The 23,902-nt window shown below is 40.4% G+C and overlaps 1 protein-coding gene across 2 annotated transcripts; it reads left to right on the top strand.

Annotated features, from left to right (window-relative positions):
* The first annotated feature begins 1,078 nt into the window (after positions 1–1,078).
* Positions 1,079–21,473, top strand: ube2h (ubiquitin-conjugating enzyme E2H (UBC8 homolog, yeast)). 2 transcript variants are annotated; one of them, XM_070929064.1, is made up of 7 exons: positions 1,079–1,433; positions 17,105–17,181; positions 18,280–18,354; positions 18,438–18,477; positions 19,402–19,454; positions 20,738–20,866; positions 20,990–21,473. In XM_070929064.1, the coding sequence occupies exons 1-7, from the start codon at positions 1,381–1,383 to the stop codon at positions 21,112–21,114; spliced, it is 552 nt and encodes a 183-aa protein (XP_070785165.1). In that variant the 5' UTR covers positions 1,079–1,380; the 3' UTR covers positions 21,115–21,473. The 2 variants fall into 2 exon arrangements, with proteins under 2 accessions (XP_070785165.1, XP_070785166.1); XM_070929065.1 differs by lacking the exons at positions 18,438–18,477; positions 19,402–19,454.
* The last annotated feature ends 2,429 nt before the right edge of the window (positions 21,474–23,902 follow it).

Raw genomic sequence — 23,902 nt, 5'->3', positions numbered from 1 at the left:
TATTTTGAATTAGATTCAGGATGCTTGTACTTCCTTTTTGCCTTCCTGTGACATCTCATTGCTAATTCAGTCATTTCTATCTGCATGTGCTTTTATCTCCGTAGAATTTCCTAAAAGGGTTTAATAAAATGCTCATCTGAACGTTTGTTTCACTTTGCATGTCGTTCCTCTGACATTTTAACTAAAGAACTAAAGAAAATTATGTTATGTATAAGAAAAATACATCCAATATACTATAGTATGGCTATTCCAAATTTCCTAGTACCCACTGTTGCAGCTTACACAGTGACTGACTTCTGAAAGGTTTTTCAGTGATACCACATGGATGTGATTTGGGATTTTTAGCTCATCCATTCTGTTTGCTGCCATATGTTGCCTTTCAATACTCACTCACTGGCAGCCATTTTGTTGCCTAATAACATTTTACAGTAACCCCTTTGGCTTAGAGGGATGACAGTTATACAAACACTGTATGTTCTTTAGAATTTACTGTTTTATACAAATGACAGTTGTATATTTACTTTATTGAAAGGTAGCCTTGTGACTTGATCACTTGTGAGGACACAAAAGAAGTGCAGGATAAAGCAGGTATGAGGCTGTCCTTGGAGCAACGGCATATTTTTAGCCATGGTTGTACTCATTTGTATCCTGTAATACTGTATATTTCAACCTTCTGATTTGGCCATTTAACAGAAAGAAAGCACAATTTAACTGATTTAATTATTCCCCCAAAAAGATTCAAAGATCTGTGTGCAACACATTTTCATCCACTGCTTGTATCTTTGGGAGAATGTGGTCAGAGATTTTGTGGTATATATTGTGGCATCCAGCATTTGGGTGCGTCACTTACCTCTGGTGGACAACAATGAAGACAGGCAATCCAAGACAGCCTGTGCCACTGCAATGAGAGTAGCCTTTTGAATTGCAAAACCCTGAAGAATGCCTTAATAGTGATGTTTTATCTATGTCTTGATATTTCTATATTATTCTTTATTATTGAATAGAAAACAACAAGTCAAGTGGTGTCAAATGGCACTTTCACATGAAACTTAAGCTACAAAACCAAAGGTGTTCTAAATAAAACTACAAAGACAGCCATTTATTGTGACGTTTGGTCGCACTTATATGACGTTGTTCGCGGAGTGATCCTAGCTTGTCAGAACCATGGTCAAAACGCTGAGAGGCAGTGAACAGTAGAGGTCTAACGTTAGCTCAGTTACTCATTAGGGAAGAGAGACATTGAACTGTGAAGACGTTTTGCTGTGAACATTTCTGAACGCAAATGTTAACTTTCGGATAGTACCGTTTGCTAGACTGTCTAGCGTTTCGGGGGCTAGCTTTCAGTTTACTTACTGGTGTTCTGCGGTGGAAATAGGAAAAATGTCGTCTCCAAGTCCGGGTAAAAGGCGAATGGATACCGATGTGGTGAAACTGTATCCTTTCTGAACATAAACAACAGTCTCTCAATCGCTGTCTAGTCAGCTATGTCCTGATGTATGTGGAAATGTGATGTAAGCAAACCCTATGTATTGATGCTGCTTGTACGTCTTGGTAAACCAAAGCAGAAAGAGCTTTCATTGTGAATGACTGGTGTTTTTGTGTAAACAACATTTTGCTAGCAAAGCCAAGTGTTAGCTATTTCTGTCCTACGAACCTTCAGTCGTTTATCGGGACAGCTGTATTAGCTAATCAGATCGGTCTCATGTCCTTTTAGCATTTTTTCCAACTCTGTGTATTTGTAGCGTTACCGTTAGCGTTAGCTGTCTAGCTTGATGTCTATATTTGAAAATTACTGCAACAGCCGAACAGACGCTAACGTTATTCTCCTTTTCCGGGAATATCTTTCATCTTGTTGCACCACCAATATATCTGGCAGCGGTAGACTATAAACACCTTAAGGCCATTTGGTTTCTTTGTCCAGTCTGTTGTTGTCAGGGGAGTTAAGTTAAACTGCCCCTTTACACGTTGACACAGGAGCTTGTTTACATAACGTAAGGCTAACGTCAACTGAAAATGCTGCTGTCTTTTGTTCTACTCTCGTAAAAACGTTGGTGTTATTTCAACATATAAAGCATTCTGGGTCGTGTTAGCTTTGCTTTGTAAGCCTACTTGGGGTTTTCTTATTGTGTTATTGAATCTGCCACTTGAAATGTTACCTTGTAACGCTGCTGAGCTGGCTGGCTAGTCTGCTGGTTAATTTCAACATCAAAATGGCCACCTGATCTGTGTGTCTCACTGTACTTCAGTGTCTGCAGGCAAAGATATGGAAGGCTAACTTGCATCATTTTAGAGTGGTTGTATTTTGTTTTTATAAATATTGGAATTGGAAGTTAGCATGGCAGCTGTTTTGTTATGTGGTACAGCAGGTGTCATGAACCTGCAGTCGTTTTCACTGTGGAATGCTTGAACTTTTAGGTAACATCTAGTGTGTTCTGTTTTTCAAGTCGTTGTCCCCATGTTTACTTTTGTTCTGCTGATTCATTTGTTCAGCTTCACTTATGGCTGGCAGAGGGAGCTCTAAAAACGAACCATAACAACATATTTCCAGTCCATGCAATGTTCTAGAAGAACAGTATGAACAAGTAGTTTTGTTTTTGTCCCAGCACAGTGGAAACCAGCTTAATGATTGGGTAGCCTGTTACTAGCCGGAAACCACACGAGGGCGGGACTTATAACAGCTGATGGGATGGCAGTACTGCTTATAGTCAAATATGGGGCTACTGGAACTGTGTTGGTCCAAACAAGGGGAAGTTGTCCCAATGGTTAAAAAGGAAAAGTTTGAAAGTTTTGGTAGTTTGATTGTTTAAGTTTTTAATTAAATTGAATAATTACTGTATTCTGAGTTATTTTTGCTTATGTAGATCTATCATATCTTACTTATGCTATACTGATTCTGCATTTCATTATACATCCTGCCTCATACCATCACATTAGAGTTAGAATACCACCTATGGCCTATACATTGGAAACTGCATATGGCTGCAATATGTGAATACACATCAACAAGGAGGCTGCAGCTAGTTCTTTTCAAGCTATGTTTCTCTTGTTATTTTGGCCTGTTGCCTAAGGCATTTTGTTACGTCTGCTAGCTAGCAACAGTGCTTGTTTGAGCAAGTTTATGCCCCCCCACTCGACTCCACTTATGTGTAGGCTATGGCAGCCATGACAGGGTGGTGAAGCAGATAGATAGAGCACACACACACACACACACACACACACACTCTCACACACACACACACACAGAGCCTTGCAGTAGTAGCACACCCCCTCTCCTTCTTGAGCCACTTGACTGACAGACAAGAGCAGGTTTGCTGTATGCCACCTGCTCAATTCCATACAATGACTCATGTGTGTTTTATGATATCATGGGTGAGCAGTGGTCAGCAAGTGTTGAGGAAGACGGCTGTATGTGTGTTTAAATGTAGGTCTACAGAATTGAGATTTACAGGCTTACATAGCATATGGGGTCACTGCTGACTAGGCTGTCTTGTTGGGTTAAAGTAGGGAGGGCTCCAGGTTACTGGTATGGGAAACAGCTCCTTCCTTCTGTTTGTGTCCCCAGAGCAAAACTAGCAGTAACAACCTCCTCTCTGTGCTCCCTATTCCTGCCCCCCCTCCCCACACCGGTGTAACCAAAACCCGAAACTCACACCGTTTTTTAGACAGGAGCAGCTTCTTTCTGATGGGCTGACACTGAGAGCCCTCACGCATTAATTTGCTGCGGCCACCGGAGAGCTGAGAATCTAGAACGGAGGCCATTAGGGAATTCATGAAAATGAATGTCAGAATGACCTCAGCATGCAGTATCACTGGGTTTAAGCTTAGTCCTAAACCAGGCCGATGGATGGCAGCCTGCTTTTTGCACCAAATGTACAGTCTTTGCGTTTGCATGCCAGTAGCCTGAACTCTTTGTACTATTTATTGAAATAGAGTCACAGAGAAGGCATAAAGCTTTGGTTTACACTGTATTCTTCTGTGTGTCGCCTACTCTTTCACATCCCTCCCTTGCAAACTTATGGTCCTGAGTGACAACTTGTTTATTGTCCAGTTCTTGCCAAACTGTAGTCCTAAACCTTAAATTAGTGTTATTTTGCAGTTACTTTCATAACTTTTGGTCACTGGCTTTTCAGTCTTGCTCTTGGACATTTTGCTTTAATTTTGGAACATGGTGTTCTTGAGCAAGAATCTAAGAGTGTGTCATTTCAAACAGGCTTTGCATTCAGCTTGTTGTGTGGGGTTGACTGCACATGCTGTGTAGGTAGTTGTGCTATTATTTGCATGTATTCATCATTGGTCTATTCGCTTTACGAATACTTTTGAGCAGTAAGCTGCTGGAATTCGAGCACAGGTAGATTACAAAAGACTAAGCCTATTTTGAATACTAACACAAGCTTGTGTGGTGTCTGGCCTATGGATTTTAATGCAGAGAATAGGACAGAAAAGGAAATGGGTAGAATTATCCGTACAACAGTTTGTATATAGACAAGAATAACCTGAAGAAAATATGACCTGTTTGTACTAGGGTATATTTTTCACAAAAGTGATACATGTTTAAAAGATTATTAGGTTTTTCATGGAAATATATAGATATATATATCTCCTCAACAAGGCTGTTATTTATGTTTAAGCTTCTCTTGCTTGTCAACTAATAGACCAACAGAAATAGAGATTTTGAAAATTCCACTTAAATTAATTAAGTTAATTAATTTATATAGATTCAATAATTACTGGATGTGTAACGTTATTTTTTTCCACATGGCTTCAGGTAAACAAACACACTGCAAAATGTATGTGTTATGAAAGTAATGGAATTTAATAATTAAAAATGTATAGGTACCCTGCTAAAAAATGTAGGGAAACTAATGGGTTCTCCACATCAAGGAGCAGAGTTTGAGACTTTCTCCCAAATCAGTGAACCTCACTTTGTTCAGCTCTTTGAAACCACTTCTTTAGTCAGTCCATTGTCCTAACAAAGTGTTTATCTTTATAATAGCATATGCCTGAAGACTTGAGGTGTATATTTGTTCATATGTGAAATCTCATTACATCAGACATTTTTATGTAAACAAACCTGCGTCTCAGCTGTCCTTTTCAACCTTTCAGTTGCTGCCGGAAGGTCTGAAAGTGATTGGATAGCAGTTCTGTGAAGCATGGCCACCAATGAATTACATTCGAGACTGCAGGGAGTTGTTGGGAGGGGTGTTGCATGCTTCATCGGCCCCAGTATTCACCTGGCATCTATACCAGCATATATGGGTCTTTTATCATTTTACCTCAAATCAGCTTCAGCTGTATCAGATGATACAAGTATGTTGTGTGTCATGTTTTTGCTCCATCTTTCCCCTCTCAAGGTGAGTTCGCATTTTTGAGATTTACCTCAAGGATCCCTTTCTTTCCCTGAAGTGACCGTTGAGGCAGTACTTGGCCTTCAGTAATCCTGATTTATTCAGTTGTCCACAATAAGGGGGTAGGCTTCTAGGGGCAATGTCCACCTCCTCCCTCTTTTTTATTTTTTTTATTGTAACGTCCTCCCCCATCACATCCCTCCACCTCCCTGCGTGGAATACCAATCCTGAGCTTTATCTGCTCTCCGCTTGGTGTTTCGGACCCATTGTGCCTTTGTAACATGACATCCGGACAGCATCAGCAGCAAAGTCTTTTGTGTTTCCCGTTTACAGAAGACCCTGTGACCTCCACCTCCCGCTGCTGTGTCAGACCATGTCACACAGTCACAGGCAGCTAATCTGCACCCAGCGCTATTATTGCGGAACTGAACCAACTAGACGCAGGTTACTGTAGGGAAGGAGCCAGCAGTTTTCTGGCTGTTCCTGACTAAGAGATCGATTGAATGAGTAGGAGCATGACGAACCCATGACGAGAATGGGGAAAGCTCTGGTCTGGTGATGACGCTTCAGAAACTAACAGCATGCTTTGTTGTTATGGTGTAATGGAAATTACTTTACAGTAGTAGACACAAAGACGTTAAGAAGGTTACAGAAAACTTGCAAGCCATGGTACAATTTTGCATTATGCTGACGTCAAACATTGCATATACTGTAAGATAAAAGCATGTAACTAAGAAAAACACAAAACAGATTTTGCAGTGTCTCCACAGTCAAATTATATGTTGTCTGGAGGGGAATCTACAGTATGTTTGGTGATGGGAGTTCACTTCAGTCATGTTTTTCATCTACTTAGTCTTGTTTCAGTAGGCATTGACCAGACTGTTAACCCTAAAGCGCAGTTATTACTTTGTAGTCCATGTTTATTGTGGCTAAAGGTTAATATTTAATCTGTAGTAAGAATCTCAAACACTGAGCAAGACAATGTAGGGAATGGCCCACCTACTGTACATACTTAACCAGTTTGATATGGAATTAAGAGGGCTGATCTGAGATATTTATGGTTTCTGGGACAACTGATCATATAATGCCTTAATTCAAATTGTTTACAGTCAAATATGGTGTATGTCTTAAGATTGATAAGTTGTGCTTCTTGGTCTGTGTGCTTGTGGAAATTCATGAAAAGAATGTAATTGTAGGATAAAAAGAAAGAAAATGTTCTCCTCCTCCCTTTTGTCTTAGTTATCTCTGTCTGTCAGTCTGAAATCTTAAAAATACTACCGTTTCTGCCTCTCTGCCGGTCTACATCTTTTTTTGTTTACGTACACCTTTGTCTGCGTCCATGCAGATATTCTTAACAATATGCTACATCATCCAGCCCTAACTGAGCTCCTGCTCTTTTCCCTTTTTATTTCTTCACGAGTAAACACAAGGTAACCTAGTACATTGTGGATGAGGCCCCTTCTAGTCAGGGGCGCCCCCATCTTGATTGACAGTCCTCTTTTGGGGGTCCAGGAGCAAGGCATCTCAGACAGTAGGAGATTTGAGGACCTCACTGTTAATCCCACAGTGCAAACAGTGAAGCTTCCTGCACGCATGGCTGAGTTCCCTTAGAAAAACAGATGGACTGAAGTTCCTCTCTTTGTTTCACATGATTTTTTTTTTTCTGGCACTGAGGAGCTCAGTCTGCTTCTGCCGCTCACGTGCACTGCTGCTTCAATGTGGGAAATCAACGAGTGACTATAGGCTAGCTACCTGTTTGGTCACACATTGGCTTATGGGCCAGTGACACTGAACCCAGTAGTCTAAAAATGTTGACTTTAATATGTCCCTTTGTTTTGGCTAAAATGGCCTATGAATGAGGCAGAAGAGCCTTATCAAAGAAGTGCAACCTACACTATCCACACCCTGCTTGACTCTTATCTGGTAATCTGCCTCTGTGCGTCTTGTCTGTATCAAGTTGATAAATTTGGCCATGTTTCTGTCTGTCACTACACTGAAATTCGGGTTTCCTCAACATGTCAGTGTTGAAATTCAGGGTTTTTTTTGTCTTTACGACAGACTGCAAATCTGGTCTTGTTCTGTTGGTAGATTTGCTCATTAAACAGTTGCCTCAGATTCAGGTCATTGTTTCTCCTGCCCTGGCTCAGTTTTGTGATCATTAATAGTCATTTCGTTTGAGTGTGCGTGCACGGAGCTCACTCGCATGCATGTGCACAGAGACTCTGTGCTATTGCTGTAAATAGACTGTTGATTTAGTGAAGGGCTGAGAGGAGGAGCAGCTGAAGGATTCACGTTTGATTGCAGTGGGTGGGCTCTCATCTCTCACCAGAGAAGACAAAGAACTTAGCCTGTGCAGTACTGCTGCTCCAGCTCTCACACAGGGAGGTAGCCATCAGCTAACATAGTATACTCAGGCCTGTATGTAATGCAAGCCAAATCTGCATTGCAATAGGATTATAATATTTTGGGTTAACTGTTGAGCATTGAGCTGGGTATTTTTGTTTCATTCTTTTCTTTGAGGTAGATTGAAAAAGTAGGTCTTTTATAGATATATATATAATTTCTCTGCAGGTGCAAATTGTGAATTACAAAGATAGCTTTTACATTTATATGAATATTCAAAACTGTTTCTATAATGTTGGTTGAAAAGGTTGATCCCAAGGTGTTTTAGCCTCAGGGGTGGATGGTATACCTCTCTCTAGGTGATCTGAGAAAACATCTTGTTAACACTCATGAATGAGACCAGGTCAAATGTACACAGGTTCAACATGTTGTGACTACCTGTTACATAATCACATAGGTTGTATGCAGGCTTTTTTGTTTACTTTAAAGTAACTGTCATAATTACAGTTGGAGACATCATCCCTTGTCTTATCATATGTTAAATGTGTTAAACTTCTGATGTTGACTTTTAATTTTCATTTCATTTCAAGGCAAAAATGAAAGTGAGGTATTCATAGATTTAATTTACTTCCCATCCAGTGAGTGCAGCACTTAATAGCTACCAGACATTTACATGTGGATTTCACTGAGATGGGCCTTTGGGGCCATATGTCCATTAATATGTAAAACCTGCTGCAAGGTTTTCTTTCACACAGACCACACACGCTGGCACTGAGTCCTCCATCAGTATTTCAATACTTTGTGCGTCAGAACGAGCTGGGTGCTTCGAAAACAGAGCCCACCTTTGCTCTGTAACACCGCCCTTGAGATGTTGAAAGGATAGTTGTTAATTTAGATTCAACATTTTGAACTGATTTCAGTACAGAAAGGAGAATGCTGCTTTGCTTTTCTGAAACACAACCAACCCTGTGACCTGTCCAAAGTACAGCCTGTTAACAAACACACATACATTGTTTGGCTCTTCAAACTTGAATGATTGTTGGGAAAGCAACAGATAAGGACGTGCGATACAAGCAGGAACCTACCGTCTTGATTCCATATTACTAACATAGTTGACTGTGACCAGGAGAGTTTCTGAGCTTGACCATCTGACCACAATTTTTCAGTTCATTTAAATTATGTCTTGTTCATTCCCAAAGATAATTTGTGAAGCTACAGTAGTTGTCAAAGTAAAGAATAAATGTGAGGATAACAGGGCTGTGTCCTTCATGGTTAAAGTTTGTCACATATCTAACCAATGTCCTGTCAGAGATCAATGAAGCTTATGTTCTGTTTTTAGTGATAATCAGAGGTTAAAGTAAGTTAATGTGTCTTGAGTCATGCTTTAAAAGTTTTGACCCAAAGAAAGCTGCCAGTCTTGAAACCTCCCAATCCCTTCATAAGTTTGTTTTTTATAATGTGACCTACATAGTTCTGCTGAAGTCTTTATAAACGTGAGCTTTATCACGACTATTTTGCCCTAGTCTTTGAAGGATTAGATCACTCCTTGTGGCTAATTCATTAGTTTTGCTTCCACATGGAACAATCACATGTGCTTAATCTGTTTACGTATGTTGTAGTACAGGTTATTAAGACCTTAGTTCCCCTGAGCAGATCTACACAGATAGAGGGGACCTCTGTTATTTCTTTTGGGATATGGGCAGGAAAAAAGGAGAAGTGAGAGCAGCTGGCATGACCGCAGGTCTGCTACTATCATACCAGTACACCTCTATTCAGTTATCAGAGCCAGCCAGGGCAGTCGTGAAGAGCCAGGACCCCCTTATGGCATAGCAGAGCTGAGAACAACCAGGCAATACATTGCAGTGAAGGAACTAGGCTTGTTCAAGAGCGTGTCTAAATCAGATTTGGGACCACAAATAACTGGCAGTTTGCATAGCATTAGCTTATATGTCCTGTACAGTGGAGGGCACCACATTTTCCAAATCAGTCAAGCAAACATACAAACACATTTAAACTCCTTGTCACTGTTCTGCCATTGACCGCCATAAAGAACCCAAAACCAACGTTTGTGACCCTTTGAGTTCTGTCAAGCTGACTTGATGATTAGCTAGTTAACCCAAATAAAACTGTCCTCATTTATAAATGTTGTGGAAATTAGTATCTAAGTTTCTGTTGCTGTAAGGTTTTTTTCTCCCACAGTACTCCTTTTTAGCATTTTGTCAAATATAGCAAGCTAAATTTATGGAAGTGATTGACTTTTGTTGGGTTCACTTTGATGAAGCCCTAAAGGACTACTTACTTAAACCAGATCTTGAGTGAATGTCATTTTATTGAACAAGCAACAGGCAAGTTGCATATTGATTGATTATTAACAGCTTAGTTGATCTAAAATGTCAGATTGGTAAAGGAAAATAACTGAAAAAGTTGTATCAAGCCATCTGTAGTCCTGATGAATGGGAGCTGTTGTTAAACTTGGCCTCTTGTCTGGTTCATTCTCATTTTCATCCCTTGCCTCACCATGTGTTCACAGGATTATCTATCTACTGAGTCAATGAGCTGGAGTTTGAGGGGGTTTCTGATGTTTGAAATTGTTCAGTTAGGCTCCATATCTGCATTAAAATAGAGAAGAGAGAGTTTGCCTTAATGAGCAATAAAAGAAAGTAAACAGCTGGGGGAAAACGTTAGCCTCAGTATGAGAGGGGAGGGTAAGAGATGGGGAGGGAGAGAGCAGAGGAGAGGGTCAGTGAGGTTGGCTGGTCACGGCTGCAGGGGAGAACGGTGTTTGTTTGGTGTTGAACTGATTAAATCACACTCTCACAGCAACACCGTCCTATCACTCGCTCTGCCTGCTGTGGCAGGATGGTTGCTGTGCTACACTAGCTGCCTCTGTTTTCAGGCTGCTGAGTGTAGTGGAGGTCACACAGTAATCCTGCTTGGCTGGGTGCAGTGCACTAATACATAGAAAGTTTAATGCACAAACACAGGCACATTTGCACACTAGGCTAGGACGTTTTTTACACTCATAGTCACACACTTGTGCAAAGTTAAGGAAAAAGAAGGAACAGCTTTGTTGTTGGTGTAGGCTTGGTAGTTGTCTGTTTCATTATTGTTTTTCAGCTGTAAAGGCTGCTTTCCGTTCTTATTGCAAAATGTAGCTTGCTGTTTTAAGTAGGTAAGCCTTTTTTCTCTCATCTTTTGTAGGTAATGAATATTAGCTTGTACATTTCTTTTGATAGTCTATACTCTATGCCTTTTGGTGGGGGAGCTTGCCCATATCTTACACCCTGAGGACAGCTGCAATATTTCCTGCCTTTCATCTGCGAGGCCTTTGATTGTACATTGTCACTACAATCTGTGTGTAAGGGAGAGAAAACGAAAGAGAGGTTGCCGCCTCAGAGTTTCTCATCTCTAAACAAAGATGTGCTCTTAAACAAGTTACTCTCTGTGAAGGTTATAGTGTTTCATCTGCCTTTTAATCGACAAATTAAAATCAACCAATTCCTTCTCACATCATGGTACCTCTCTATCCAAGGCCCCTCTTCTGTCCAGTGCAAACAAAAACTACTTGCTGTCAGCATGAACTTCACCTGATGTAGATTTGCAGCAAGACTTATCACCTCTCTGAAACAGAGCTGTATTACCTAGTGGCAGGAGTTGACATAAGAATTTGCCTTGCTTGTCATGCAGGCTCATCCTCAATCCTCTGAATATAATTGGTATATTCATTATATGTACATAAATTCATAAATTCTGCAATACACAGTCTTTTGGAGTTATTACATGTCAACATACACAGTTCTGCCGGCTACGCTGAATGCTAGATTGCTTAACTACTGACAGACTTGCAGAAACTCTGCTTCATGAATCATGTTTCCTTGCCAGGTTACAGTCTCTTTTGTGCTGACAGGTCATCTTGTGGTGGGGATGCAGCACTGTATGTCAAAACCTCACTTTTCTGCTGTCTCTTTTAAAATCTGTCCCCAACAATTTGGAATTTTTATTTGAATCCTTAACATGAAAAGCTGTCTTCTAAGCAGCTTTTCAAGAAAGGTGTCACACAGGGCTCTTAACTTGGCCCCACTCTCTTCTCTATTTACATAAAAAGTGTCCCCTGTTGATACATCTTTATACAGATGACACAGTTTTATACAGTCTCATTTTTTTACCACGTTTCAAACAAAAGCTCTTCAGAACAAAGGTTGTAGCACTTTTCCAAAGAACGATCTCCTGCTAATTTTGACCTGTCAATCACCAGGAAATCTGGATTCACTTGTAACTATTAACTGTTGTAGCATACATTTTCATAGTAAAATCAAATCCAGACATGGGTTTTGCCCATTTATGTGTCTGTATACACACAGGCGGCAGTCCACAGCAATGATGTCATTCACATCCACAGATCTGCCTGCAAGGCTAGATCAGCATTCACCAGGCTGGAGTTTTTTTCTCTCATTATCTCTGCATCACTATCTCTCTGCCTCTCTTCTTTCCATGTTTCTTTCATTTTATTCTTCAACAATTCTCTGTATCATCTTCTCATGCTCTTTTCTCCCCTGTTTCAGCCCTCTGCTCTGTTGGCTGACCTTATTCTACCCTTTCTTTTAATGTTCCTCTTCCCCGCTGGCTTTTGGGGGTTACAGACTATTATTGTCTTTCAGTCAGACTTCTTTGCTTTGCTAGCACCGCTTCTTATGTTCAGTCTTTGACAGTCTTCTTCTCTGGTCAGTGCCATTAATAACTTGAAATTCTGCATGGTGTCCCTTCTGCTATTCAGTAATTTAGCTCTCTCCCCATGTCTTTGGGATTATTTGATTTGCTGCCTTTCTTCAGCCTAGTCTGCCCAGAAGCTCTGTACCTTCCCTTTTAAAAGGATTACTGGAAGCTGGAGGTGTCAGAGGGTGGTCAGAGTATTGTATGCTGATATGTAAATAGTCTAAACTGGCCTGCTGAGTCAGTTTGGTCTTTTTGAATTTGATTGTACATGCCAAAGACACAGATGTACAATATCTGAAGAAATCTTTTGTTCTTTTCTTGCAGATATTGTAAAGTGTGTTGGTGCTTTTTGATGGCTTTGTTTTTCAGAAATTGAAAATAAACAAAAAACAAGAAAGCAAATAAGTCTATACTGGATTTTTAAAATGTATTACCCCACCCTGTTGACGAAAGGGTAGTGTGGGCTTTTCCTTCCCTTTCTCTCCTCAAAAGAAAGATGAGATAAGTAACTGCTTTGAAACTAGCCAGTGCCTCCCTTTTACCAGATCAACAACTTCTCTTCTCCAAAGAGGGAAATGTTACATAGCATAGTTGACACCGCATTGCTTGACAGAGTGCTGTTTATGATTCCCCCATCGTGTTTGACTTCCATACTTAGAGAGAGGTTGGTCAGGATGGGATATTTTGATCCAGGGTTAGACAGGGATAGTGGCCTGAATGGACCAGAAGGAAAACAAGACATGTCTAGACCACAACTGTAAATGCTATTTACTGCATATTTTTACACTTAAGCCTTAAAGTGTGCTTCATAAAGTTCAAAATCAGGATTACATTGACCTTAGTGCTTGGATAAACTTTGAAACATTTTAAAAAAGGTTAATTGGTAGTCTGAAAGTAGTTCTTTTTAGACCTTTTCTATTTACACATTGTTTTTATGTGCAAGTGTTTTTCAAGCCAGTATGTAATTATATGAAAGTCTTACATTGAAATGGTGTTAACACCGGAGGCCGTGTTGCTGTTCAGGGTTGTCTGAGATACAGCACAGAAGATGTGTGTGTGTGTGTGTGTGTATGTTCTTCTGGATTGATTGGGCTCTGTGTATCAGATTAGATGTGTGTAAAAGGATATTGACCTGGTGCTATCCACAGATTATGACTTATCTATACTAATCCAAGGTGGGGGGATGGACAGATAGTCGTTATGCTGGGAATGGGGAACAAGTAAATGCATAACCTTGATCAAAACGCTGTTGTTAGGAGTTAATTGTCCTAACATGTGTTGAAGCAGTGTGTTTAAATGCCCATTAATATACAGAATATAAGACTCATCCTATAGAGATATATATGGATTGATCATTAGCCACTTTTAATGGTTTATATATCTATAGATTTGATTTTTTTTTCAAACCAAACAATAAGTGAGATCTGATGTTTACCTGCCAGAACAAAGCAATTATAGCAGTAAATACCAGGTTTTTCAGGCTAGCATATTTAAATAAAAATCAGTATTCGAGATATAGGTTGATACAGGTTACAGTGTTCATGTAACTTAATGACTTCACTTGACTGGACGTTTAGACCCAGCAGCACTAAAACACAATATTTTAATGCCCTAAATATAAAATAAATAAATATTAATGTGCATGTGCTTTCTTGTCAGCTAATTAGGTGAAACGAATTTACCTTCCCCTTTGAAATACAATGTGTCATGTCGCCTCAGTTTAAAAACCCCAAACAAAAAGACACTGCAGCACATAGTTTATTGGTATATACTGTGTGTCCTGCCTATCCAGTTTTGTGACTGTTCACTTGTCTTCTCTCTGTTTGGCTGACAGAGTGGCTGTTTGTCAACTACACTCTCAATACATCCTCCACTCCATCAAACAGTACGGAATTTACAAGCTCTACCAGGTACTCCCTTCTGTTTTAACAGACCTGCCAAACTCCTTCATAAGGGGAGGAAGCTGTTGACAGTGACTTAGTAGTTATTTACTGACTTGAAGGAATGAGCGCTTGGAGCTTTGGGTCTCCCAGTATTAAACAAAAGGCCAGTGGATTAGACCGTTGTGTCATGATGACATGGAAGATGGCCAGAGTCCTGTCAAAGTGAATTTATAGTTTTGGGATTGGCCTTATTTAAGACACAGATGAGAGGAGAAGGTGAATGTTGAAGTTGACGTCAAAGCCAGAGATTGTTCCTTAAGATAAAGATCGTGAGCAATGTGTGTGCATGTTGCTGCTGTGGTTTTTAACCAGGCAAAGACAAAGACCACACTCGTATTAATATGAATAGGGTTAGGGTTTGTTTTTTTAAGGAAGGCCGGGCTGGTGGGTGATTGTATTTGTGATGGTGGGAATAGATGGAAGGTGCTCAGTCCAGCCACAGTCACTGTTGGAAACTGGATGTGGTTTTGTGTGTGTGTGTGTGTGTGTGTGTGTGTGTGTGTGTGTGTGTGTGTGTGTGTGTGTGTGTGTGTGTGTGTGTGTGTGTGTGTGTGTGTGTGTGTGTGTAACTTGTGTTTACAACATTATTATGTGAGCGCAGTATGTGAGAAATCAGTCGGCACAATGTTCCCTACCTCCTTCCCCCGAATGATCTCACTATGGTTACACAAATACTTACAGATCCAAGACCTTGACCTTTGCATTTTCTGCTTGCTTGTAATTTTGTTGTCTTGTAAAGTAAACTCATGCTATCCTGTAAACCTGTACCCACAAGTGTCAACTAAATGTCTGAAAGGTAAATGTATAAAATCGAATTTTGCACAACAAGACCAGGTTTCTCAGTCGGAATGGTCAGTGTCAATTAGCCTGCAGCATAATCAGTGTGGATTCAACCCCATTAATAGCTTATCCCTTATGCCTCACTGTCTCCTATAACATAACACACACACAGTCCATACCATCCCCCCTCCTCGCATTGCTTCCCTCTCTCATGTGGTCGTACACATACTCACACACCAGCAGTTTCACTAACAGTTAGGTGCATAGATGTCCTTACATGAAGGGCAGAACTTGGTGTGTTGCAGAATGTAAACATAATGCATGTAGTCTGACTGGAGTCTCACTAATGCGAATGGCTAGTTGTTTTGCTATCATGCTTTCATAAGTATTTTCTTCCTGGTGTTTGTGGTTATGCATTCTGCCTTGGACTTAGTCATTTTGCATCAAAGAGCCTCAGACTGGCTTCTTGACCCCAACACGAGTCAGAACAGAGAGGTTCCTCTTCTGTCTGACAATGACACATTTCCTTGCTGAAGCCAGGGATTCAGTCTGCTCTTTGCAGACTCAACCAGAGCTTAAAATAACCTCCAGTTTGATTTAACCCTTTGAGGGTCAGTGCTACTGCTAATGGGATACACACTCAATCAGGATTGACAAGCCAGCTGCTACTGTGTGGCATGGAAAACTGATTTTTATCTCATCTCTTGTGCCTTCAGTCTCCAATGTGTTCTGTCCGTTTTTCGCTGTCATTTTGTGATAACTTTCCTCTTTCGTTTACACTTGTCTATTTTCTCTCAAAGTCGCTCTCTGCTTCAATTATATTTCCTGTGCTTCTTCCCTCCACTCACATGAAAGGGAAGTCATTTCTCTATGATGATTTTGCGTTAGAGGGGAGATCAAAAATGATCACAGCATGGATATATATATATATATATATATATATATATATATATATATATATATATATATAGCCGTAATGTTGGATTTGCCATTTCTTACACTCAATAAAAACGTACACCAACGTTCTTTAGGGTTTGTTATTGGTTTGGAGTTGCAGGGGAAAACACTGGGTGATTATTTCCTCCATTAACTGTAATAAACTTTATATGGGTAAATACACATTTTCTAAATCTCTGCCTGTTTATCGGTTTTAATGTGATTCACCTCCAAACCTATTAACACTGTAATCATCACAAGTTAAAAAGTTGGGTCAAGCTGTCCAATTTTTTTTACCAAGATTCTTGCATCCCATTATAATATTATATTATTATTCATCTCACACTGTAGTTGACATCCAAGCACTGAATGTTTACAGAATCTACATTACCTGCAGTCTGTTGCATGGAGAGGGTTAGATTCAGATCATTTTGAGAACTTCTGCCTTGCTCAACCATAGTGTACTAAGCTTGTCACGTTTGTTGACATGTCTTGTCAGATTGCTTTACTCTGGCTGGATTATTTGCTTATTTGGACTAATGGAGCCACTCTGGTCTATTTGAAATAAGAGTTCTAAAAGTCGTGCGTGCGAGAGTGTGAGAGTGTGCATGATTATTTTGTTGTGGAATCACTGGCCGGCATACTTCATATTCAGTCTGGGGATATTAATTGAACGTGCAGAATAACAAATTGGCATGAAGCTATTGATTGTGATTGAAAGTGAGTCTCCAGGAGGAGGGGTCAGAACAGAATCCAAGTGTAATTTTCCTGCATTGATTTGTTTTCATTATCTGTCAGAAGCTATCATTTCTCTCTTTAGTTTTCATAAGTCTATATGATAAGAAAGAATAATGTCCGGTAGGAGAGAGGAAAAAGGTCAGACTCTGCTCGTGTCTTTGTCGTTCCTGCAGCTGAATTACAATTTCAGTGAGGCCAAATTGTCCGTTATCCTGAATATTATTCAAGAATGATTCATTATTGTAGTCTCTCAGGTTGTGTTTGTTTATGTGTATCAGCCACGTGAAGTCCTTAACAGATTTACAGCATTGAGAGCAAGCATGAAGTCACCATCCTCAGTGGACTCAATGAATTTGTAGTGAAGTTTTTCGGACCACAAGGAAGTAAGTGTTTCTCTTTCTCAAATATTTTTTCCTCCTTACACATTGAACAAGTTTCCTAATTTGCCTAATTTGGGCTAATTAATGTGTTCCAGAAAGTGGGTGTTAGGGTGTGGTTTCATCCAGGTTTCAAGATATATTAAACTAATTTGGAAACATTTATTCGCGTGTCCACCACTTGAGATCTTGAAAGTTCTCCCATTAATTGCCCTTCTCTGACCAAAAGTTTGTCAGCTGAAGCTGGTTATAAACCAGATGCACATTGATGTTAAAAACTGATAATCTGACTACTTCTCCTTTAGTTAAACTCTAAACAGAGCATGAAGTGACAATGAATGTCGTCCTGAGGGCAAGCAAGCACAAGAATATCATTCATCTCCTGTTTTGAACATAAAGAGAGGTTCATCACAGCAGGCCAGGAACGTAAAATGGATTGAAACCAGGCCTGAGGCCACAAAGTGTAAAACAGAGGAGCCACGCTTGAGGGGAATTTGGATGAGGAGAGCGGCCTCATCAGCAGGAAATACTTCTTTTGTATGCTGCTCGCAACATCTGTCGCACTAAAACCACTGCCACTTATGCATCAGTAAAGAGAGGAAGTAGGTGTTTGACCCTGTTTATAAAACAATGCCAAATAAAATGCCACTGATGTCAGTTTGTGTGTGTGTGTGTGTGTGTGTATGCACGTGCTCCCCACCATTCATTTTTAACAAGTATGTTTTCAGTCATCTGTGTGCTCTTCAGTTTCAGCATACAATGGTCCTGTTACACACAGCTGTTCTGGGAGAGCACCTCACACTCACACAATCTCATTGTCTTCCTCTTTGATGTCAGTGTGTTACATGAAGCGATTTTTAAGTAAAGAATTCTCCCAGGCTGAAATACATTACTGCGAAGAATAAAAGAAAATGGCAAAGGGTAGTGGTATGTATAGTTTGTTTCTTAAGCGGCCCGCTCTCTGTTTTTATGAGAAAGGAGTGCAGAAACTTGATAGAACCCTAAAGTGTGTAAATCCATTGGCGTGCATGAAGGATGGAAAGTCTTTCCTCTGTCCTCAACTGTGTTCTGTCATTATTTTTTATGTTCCCTCCTCATGTACAGCACCATACGAGGGAGGCGTGTGGAAGGTGCGAGTAGATCTTCCTGACAAATACCCTTTCAAATCGCCATCAATAGGTAGGGGCTCTACTATCGCATGACGGATTATAAGATCACATTTTGTGGGTTCCACTGTCCTCATCTCTACCTTGCTTTTTCAGGATTCATGAACAAGATTTTTCATCCCAACATTGACGAAGCGTAAGTTAATTTCATTCATGTATTTCTGATGGGTTTCTGTGACATTGAGACTACAATGGCTAATTTACTTTCTGGTCCTTAACACTCATATGAAGGCCTTGTGTATTAAAGCTCATGTAATGATATTTGCTTGTTATGTCATGTTGTAAACAGTTGGTCTGTCATATTGTAAACTAAAAGCATTGGTTGAATTCATTAATATTTCCTAATGTTTAGAAAAAGATCAACTTATGTTCTGAACTTTTATATGAGCCACCAGTTTTGACACAATCGGCTAACGGCAGCAAATCACACAAATATTGAACCTGGCCAAGCTCTTTGTTTCTCAAGGCAGTTAATCCAGTGCTTAGAGGCCAGATCCTCTGAAGGACACAGTCCGTGAAGGTTGCCCTTTGTGAGGACCTGATGGACAGGCTGAACCTGTGCCTCCACCCCAAATGGGACAGTCTAGCCTCACAAAGATGGAAAATACATGTGCATTCAGGCGGCTCTCTTCAGAAAGTTTTACACTTATCACCAGGAAATAACAGTGGTAAACTGGGGATTTAATTTGTCTGTAAATATCTATGGTTAAAACATAGTAATATATTTACCAGTGACTAATAACCATTTGTATGCAACTACCTGGTATGTCCGACCTGGTCTCGTGATATTCCACAACTTGACAAGAATCTCCTGAACTCTCCATTAAACAACTGGCTGCCACACAAGTGATATGGGATACTAAGTGCTGCCTGGGATATATCACCATTACACTCCAAAAGAAGGCTGCATTTCTCAGGCACATGTGCAAAGGGACAGGCCTTGTTGAACAGTTGACATACTGAAAGGATCCAGGATCCCCTGAGCTGGGACACATATTGAGCACAGATTCCCTCTCACCTCCCTTCGGCCTCTAACTCTGTTTTCTTCTCGGTTTCCCAGGTCAGGGACAGTGTGCTTAGATGTCATCAACCAGACATGGACAGCCCTTTATGGTGAGTGGCCCCACTGCGTACGTGTCCATATTAAGTTTCCTCACTGGGGTCTGTGTGATTATGTGCGAAGAACTTGACACAGTGCCATCAGCACCAAAAAGGTGACTGCGGGCCCCTCGCTTGCAAGTGTGGGCACATTAGGCTCCAATTGGCCCTAATCTACTTACTGAGGGGAGAAGTGAACACTAACGAGGTAATACCCTCACCCAGCAAGGTCAGAAAACATTCACCTCCGACAGGAATGATTTACTGCCTGTCAGCTGTGAGAGACGGGGACACACTCACATGATTGTACTTGCTGTTTCTCTCCCAGTTGCTCTTGTCACTGTCTCTCTCTGCTCTTCTCCGTGATCCCGTGCCCTTCTCCCCATTTCCCCATTAATTTGTCATTATAGCCCCTCCACAGGGCTAAGATAGCTGTTGAGCAATATCAGTGGCTTTACAGTAATATCCCTAGCAGGTGTTTCAGCATCCTTGCCTATTTATTTTCACGGGTATTCTGGATATAAATCAAGAGGAGAATGTAAATGGTATTCAAGCAACTTGGTTCAGAATTATTCCAGTGTTTTTAAGATTTGCTCATTTATGTAAATGCCATTTAATGTTATCAGGTGAGGTAGCTCAGCCTGTTTGTCTTTCGAAGCAAGTTAAACCCTTGTAAGAGTCAGATTTGTATTATTTTACCTTTGTTTGTAAAATGCTGCAGATTTTGTTGTGTTGAGTCCTTATTGGACAAACATGGGAAGAATAGGCCAATCAACCAAGCATTGTCTGTAATGAGTCCCTTACAAAGCAAGAGGGAACAAAAGCAACTGATTCAATCAGCCAATCATGATAACACTGTAAAATAGACTGTAGGGAAGTATTTGTTTTCCAACTTGAACGGACTCACTGGTGACACCTAGGAGACGAGAGCAGAATTGCAGGTTTTTCTGCTAGGCCTCAGCTCTGAGAGAAAGCTGAGGCCTGCTAGCAGAGAGCTAGTGAAAGGGGATTAGTGAGGTTCTGTGAGGATACCAGGCTGAGGATTTTACATTTGTGGACTCGTTGCTAGCGTATACACTAAGCATCCTTGATCCTTTTGTATGGTCATCGCTGACTGATATGTGTGTAAATTGATTATGAGCTTTCCTGCAGCCAATTAACAGAGGCAGCAGTTTAATATTAGACATAAAATTGGCAGAATATTGGGTTAGCATTTCTCTAAATGGTTAGATTTGAGAGAACAGTAACTGTCATTCAGTTATTTATATAATTGTCTGATTGTTCTGATTCTTCCCCAGATCTGACCAACATCTTTGAGTCGTTCCTGCCCCAGCTGCTGGCTTACCCAAACCCCATCGACCCCCTGAATGGAGATGCAGCTGCCATGTACCTTCACCGGCCAGAGGAGTACAAGCAGAAAATCAAAGGTTCAACCTGATCAAAAAAAAATGTTATTCTCCCACATTTATTATCTGACAAAATATAAGATTGTGGCTTTTGGCTCTCAGTTTTTCCTGTCTGACTCTCTTTCTCTCTTTCTCTCCACACAGAGTACATCCAGAAATATGCAACAGAGGAGGCTCTGAAAGAGCAGGAAGAGGGGGCAGGCGACTCTTCATCTGAAAGCTCCATGTCGGATTTCTCAGAAGACGAGGCCCAGGACATGGAGTTGTAGTGATAGGAGGGCTCCCCCACCCCCACCCCCCCTCCTTTAACCCCCACAGAGACTATATTTGATTTCCTAACCATGAGAAAGCAGACTTATAATATTCATATTTAAACAAGTTGATTTTTTTATTATTATTATTACTACTAAACAAGGATTTTTATGGATATCTAGCCTTTGGTGTGTTTGACACCCCTACCATTCTGTAGCTGTTTCTCCCTACACAGATGTCGCAATTGCTTTCACATTCTCTCCCTGTCACCTCCACATTTTTAAGGTGTGTCATGTAGTCGTAGGCAGGAACTCTCCCTGAGAACATCTCGTTTCTTTACTCAAATTTCACTTTTTAAAATATAACTTTTGTTTGACCTGAATCCTAATTTCCTTTCTTTTTCCACGATGCTAATTGACTCTGACCAACAATTTGTTCGTTGCTCCACTACAGAGCTGCTTAGGTTTTGCTTGCCTGGGTGTGTACAGCTCTACAATATTATCCTGTAGTCAAGACAGTATTTTTAAGGTTCACAATCTCACACATGAGGTGTCATAGCACAGCTTACATAAGAATACAAAAAGTGTAATGCCAATAGACATAAATCAACCCTGAATGCTTCCTAAGCATATCTTTTTCAACATATTGACTGAGACATGTCAGTAAAAAATACGCCTTTCTTTCTCGTTCAGTTTGGATGCTAGACATGTTACTTCACTTTTTGTTACTATTTATTGACCTGCTGCAGCTGCCTGTCTACATGTACCGCTGTGCAGTGCAAAATAAATGCTGAACTAGGTCAGCTCTTGGAAAACAAGTTAATTAGATACATGTCTCATTACAGGGTGAGTGACAATGTGGTGACAAAGACGTCTTTGGGTGCTTTTGGTGTTGATTTGTGGAATTAGCTGCATAAACTGTGGAAGAGTTGTGCACAAAGGCAGTGAGGACAGAAGTGGCTTTACTCTGAGGTATTTGTGGAGATTCTGGACGAACTCACTTGGTGTGATGGGAATTGAAAATAGAGCAGAGCTACCCTTTAACCTTCTGACCATATGGATTTCATATTTCATGCGGCTCGCACCGGTTTTCTGTCATCTCAAACATGTGAGCACCAAACATTCTCAGTCTTACAATCACTTCTACTCCTGCTTTTGGTATTATTGGTCAAGAACAACTTTCCAGGCAGAAAAAGAATGTAATTATCACCTATTCTGGTGAATTTAGAAAACCAGCACCAAATTCAGTTTTAATTTTAGTGAAAAGCAAAAAAAAAAGGTCATATGATTATTGAGTGGATCTGAGAAAAGATGAATTATTGAAGGTTCAGTTTTGTGGAGTACTGGTCCTCCTCACATTCCACAGTTACCTGGAGCTTGCTCCAATGCATGCCCTTCATAGTGGTCTGACCTGTGGTATGTACCCCGACTGCGTCACCTGGACTCCCACACTTTGTGTCTGCCCACCAGGATGTCTGTTTGGATCACTAGTTTGAAGAAGGTTACAAAATAAGAGCCCAATATATGACATTTAGGCGTGTAGCAATTTTTTGTTGAGGGGAATTAATTTAACATTCATTTCATATGTACAGATTTGACTTCTTATCTAAAAAAAAAAAAAGAAAAAACCTCTGGTGTTGTTCATTGTTGATTTAATGTGGCGGGTAAAGATGTAAATCCATGATGTGTGGAAAGAGAATGCAATCGCAGCTTTGATTTTTGGCTGTTTTTTTTCCTTCTTTTATTTCTTGTACATTTCTTGCCCGATGGGTTTGGATCTTTCTTTTTTTTTTATGTACAGCATCTACCTTGTACAGTGATAAGACACCTCTCTGTTGCCTCATGAAAACTCAGTGTTGAACCCAAAACACTGGCCGAGCATTGCTTGTTGAGGCTAACATGGCAGGCAAACTACCTAGAAAACCTTGAAATGTATTCACTTCGTAGATTGCAGTAAGAAATCACTGGTTGTTTTGTGGCAGATTGTGGATCCTGAGTGGGAGATTCGCACTCGGGAGGTCACCTTTATCACCTCTGATCTCGACTCCGTCTTCTGTGCCTCATCACAAAAGGAAGGTGAAGACGTCCCCAAAAGAAACATGTTTCCTAAAAGCCATGAAGGTGGAAAGTAACAAGAAAAGCACATTGTTTTTATTCTCCTCTTCCTGCGATTTGATCCTGAGCAATTTGTGATTTGACATCTAAATTTTCACTCTGTTGCAGATAAGGGGAATTACCCAGAGCTGAGTGGCATTGGGTTTATTTGAGCTAATGTAGGATTGTTAGACGTTTATGGCTCAGGTTCGAAATACAGTTTGGTTGTATCTTGCATAGTGATTTACATTTTTCACCCGGGACGCACTGAAAGGATGGAAATCATGCTAATATTTGTTGAACTGTGGTTTTGACATGTCAGGATAGTTAGTTTTGCTGGGTGTTGACTTCAACTAAACAACATATGCTGTATGGCTGTATTACAGATAGAGTTAGCTAGTTACCCGATAAAGCATTCATTGCTCATCTGACTTTTAGTTAGTGTCTGTTGTGTGGTAATATGTAAGATACTCCATAGACATGCCTGCTTGTCCTCTTCTTGCAGAGTTGTACAGATGAGTGTGAGTGATTTCAGACGAGGGTGATGTTTGACCTGTAGTGAGCCTGATAGATCTAACTGTACAGAAATCAAAAGTGTGGTTCAGCCCCTCTCAAGAGATTGGATTTTCTCCTAAAACATGACTTAAAACACAATCCCATGCTCCTAATTATTACCACATTTGAATGCAGATTTAGAACAGAGACACTTCAT

Source organism: Enoplosus armatus, chromosome 22 (genome assembly GCF_043641665.1).
Source record: "Enoplosus armatus isolate fEnoArm2 chromosome 22, fEnoArm2.hap1, whole genome shotgun sequence".
In the NCBI taxonomy this organism is placed as follows: Eukaryota; Metazoa; Chordata; class Actinopteri; order Centrarchiformes; family Enoplosidae; genus Enoplosus; species Enoplosus armatus.
Note: the sequence above shows the minus strand (reverse complement) of the source record. Positions and strands in the feature narration are given on the sequence as shown.

What these genes read in the sequence shown, in the direction of transcription:
- ube2h (XM_070929064.1), top strand. Translation starts at nt 1,381, where the DNA reads ATGTCGTCTCCAAGTCCGGGTAAAAGGCGAATGGATACCGATGTGGTG. An exon ending in GATACCGATGTGGTGAAACT is followed by an intron (nt 1,434 to 17,104) that starts GTATCCTTTCTG and finishes ACAGATTTACAG; the next exon opens with CATTGAGAGCAAGCATGAAG. An exon ending in GTTTTTCGGACCACAAGGAA is followed by an intron (nt 17,182 to 18,279) that starts GTAAGTGTTTCT and finishes CCTCATGTACAG; the next exon opens with CACCATACGAGGGAGGCGTG.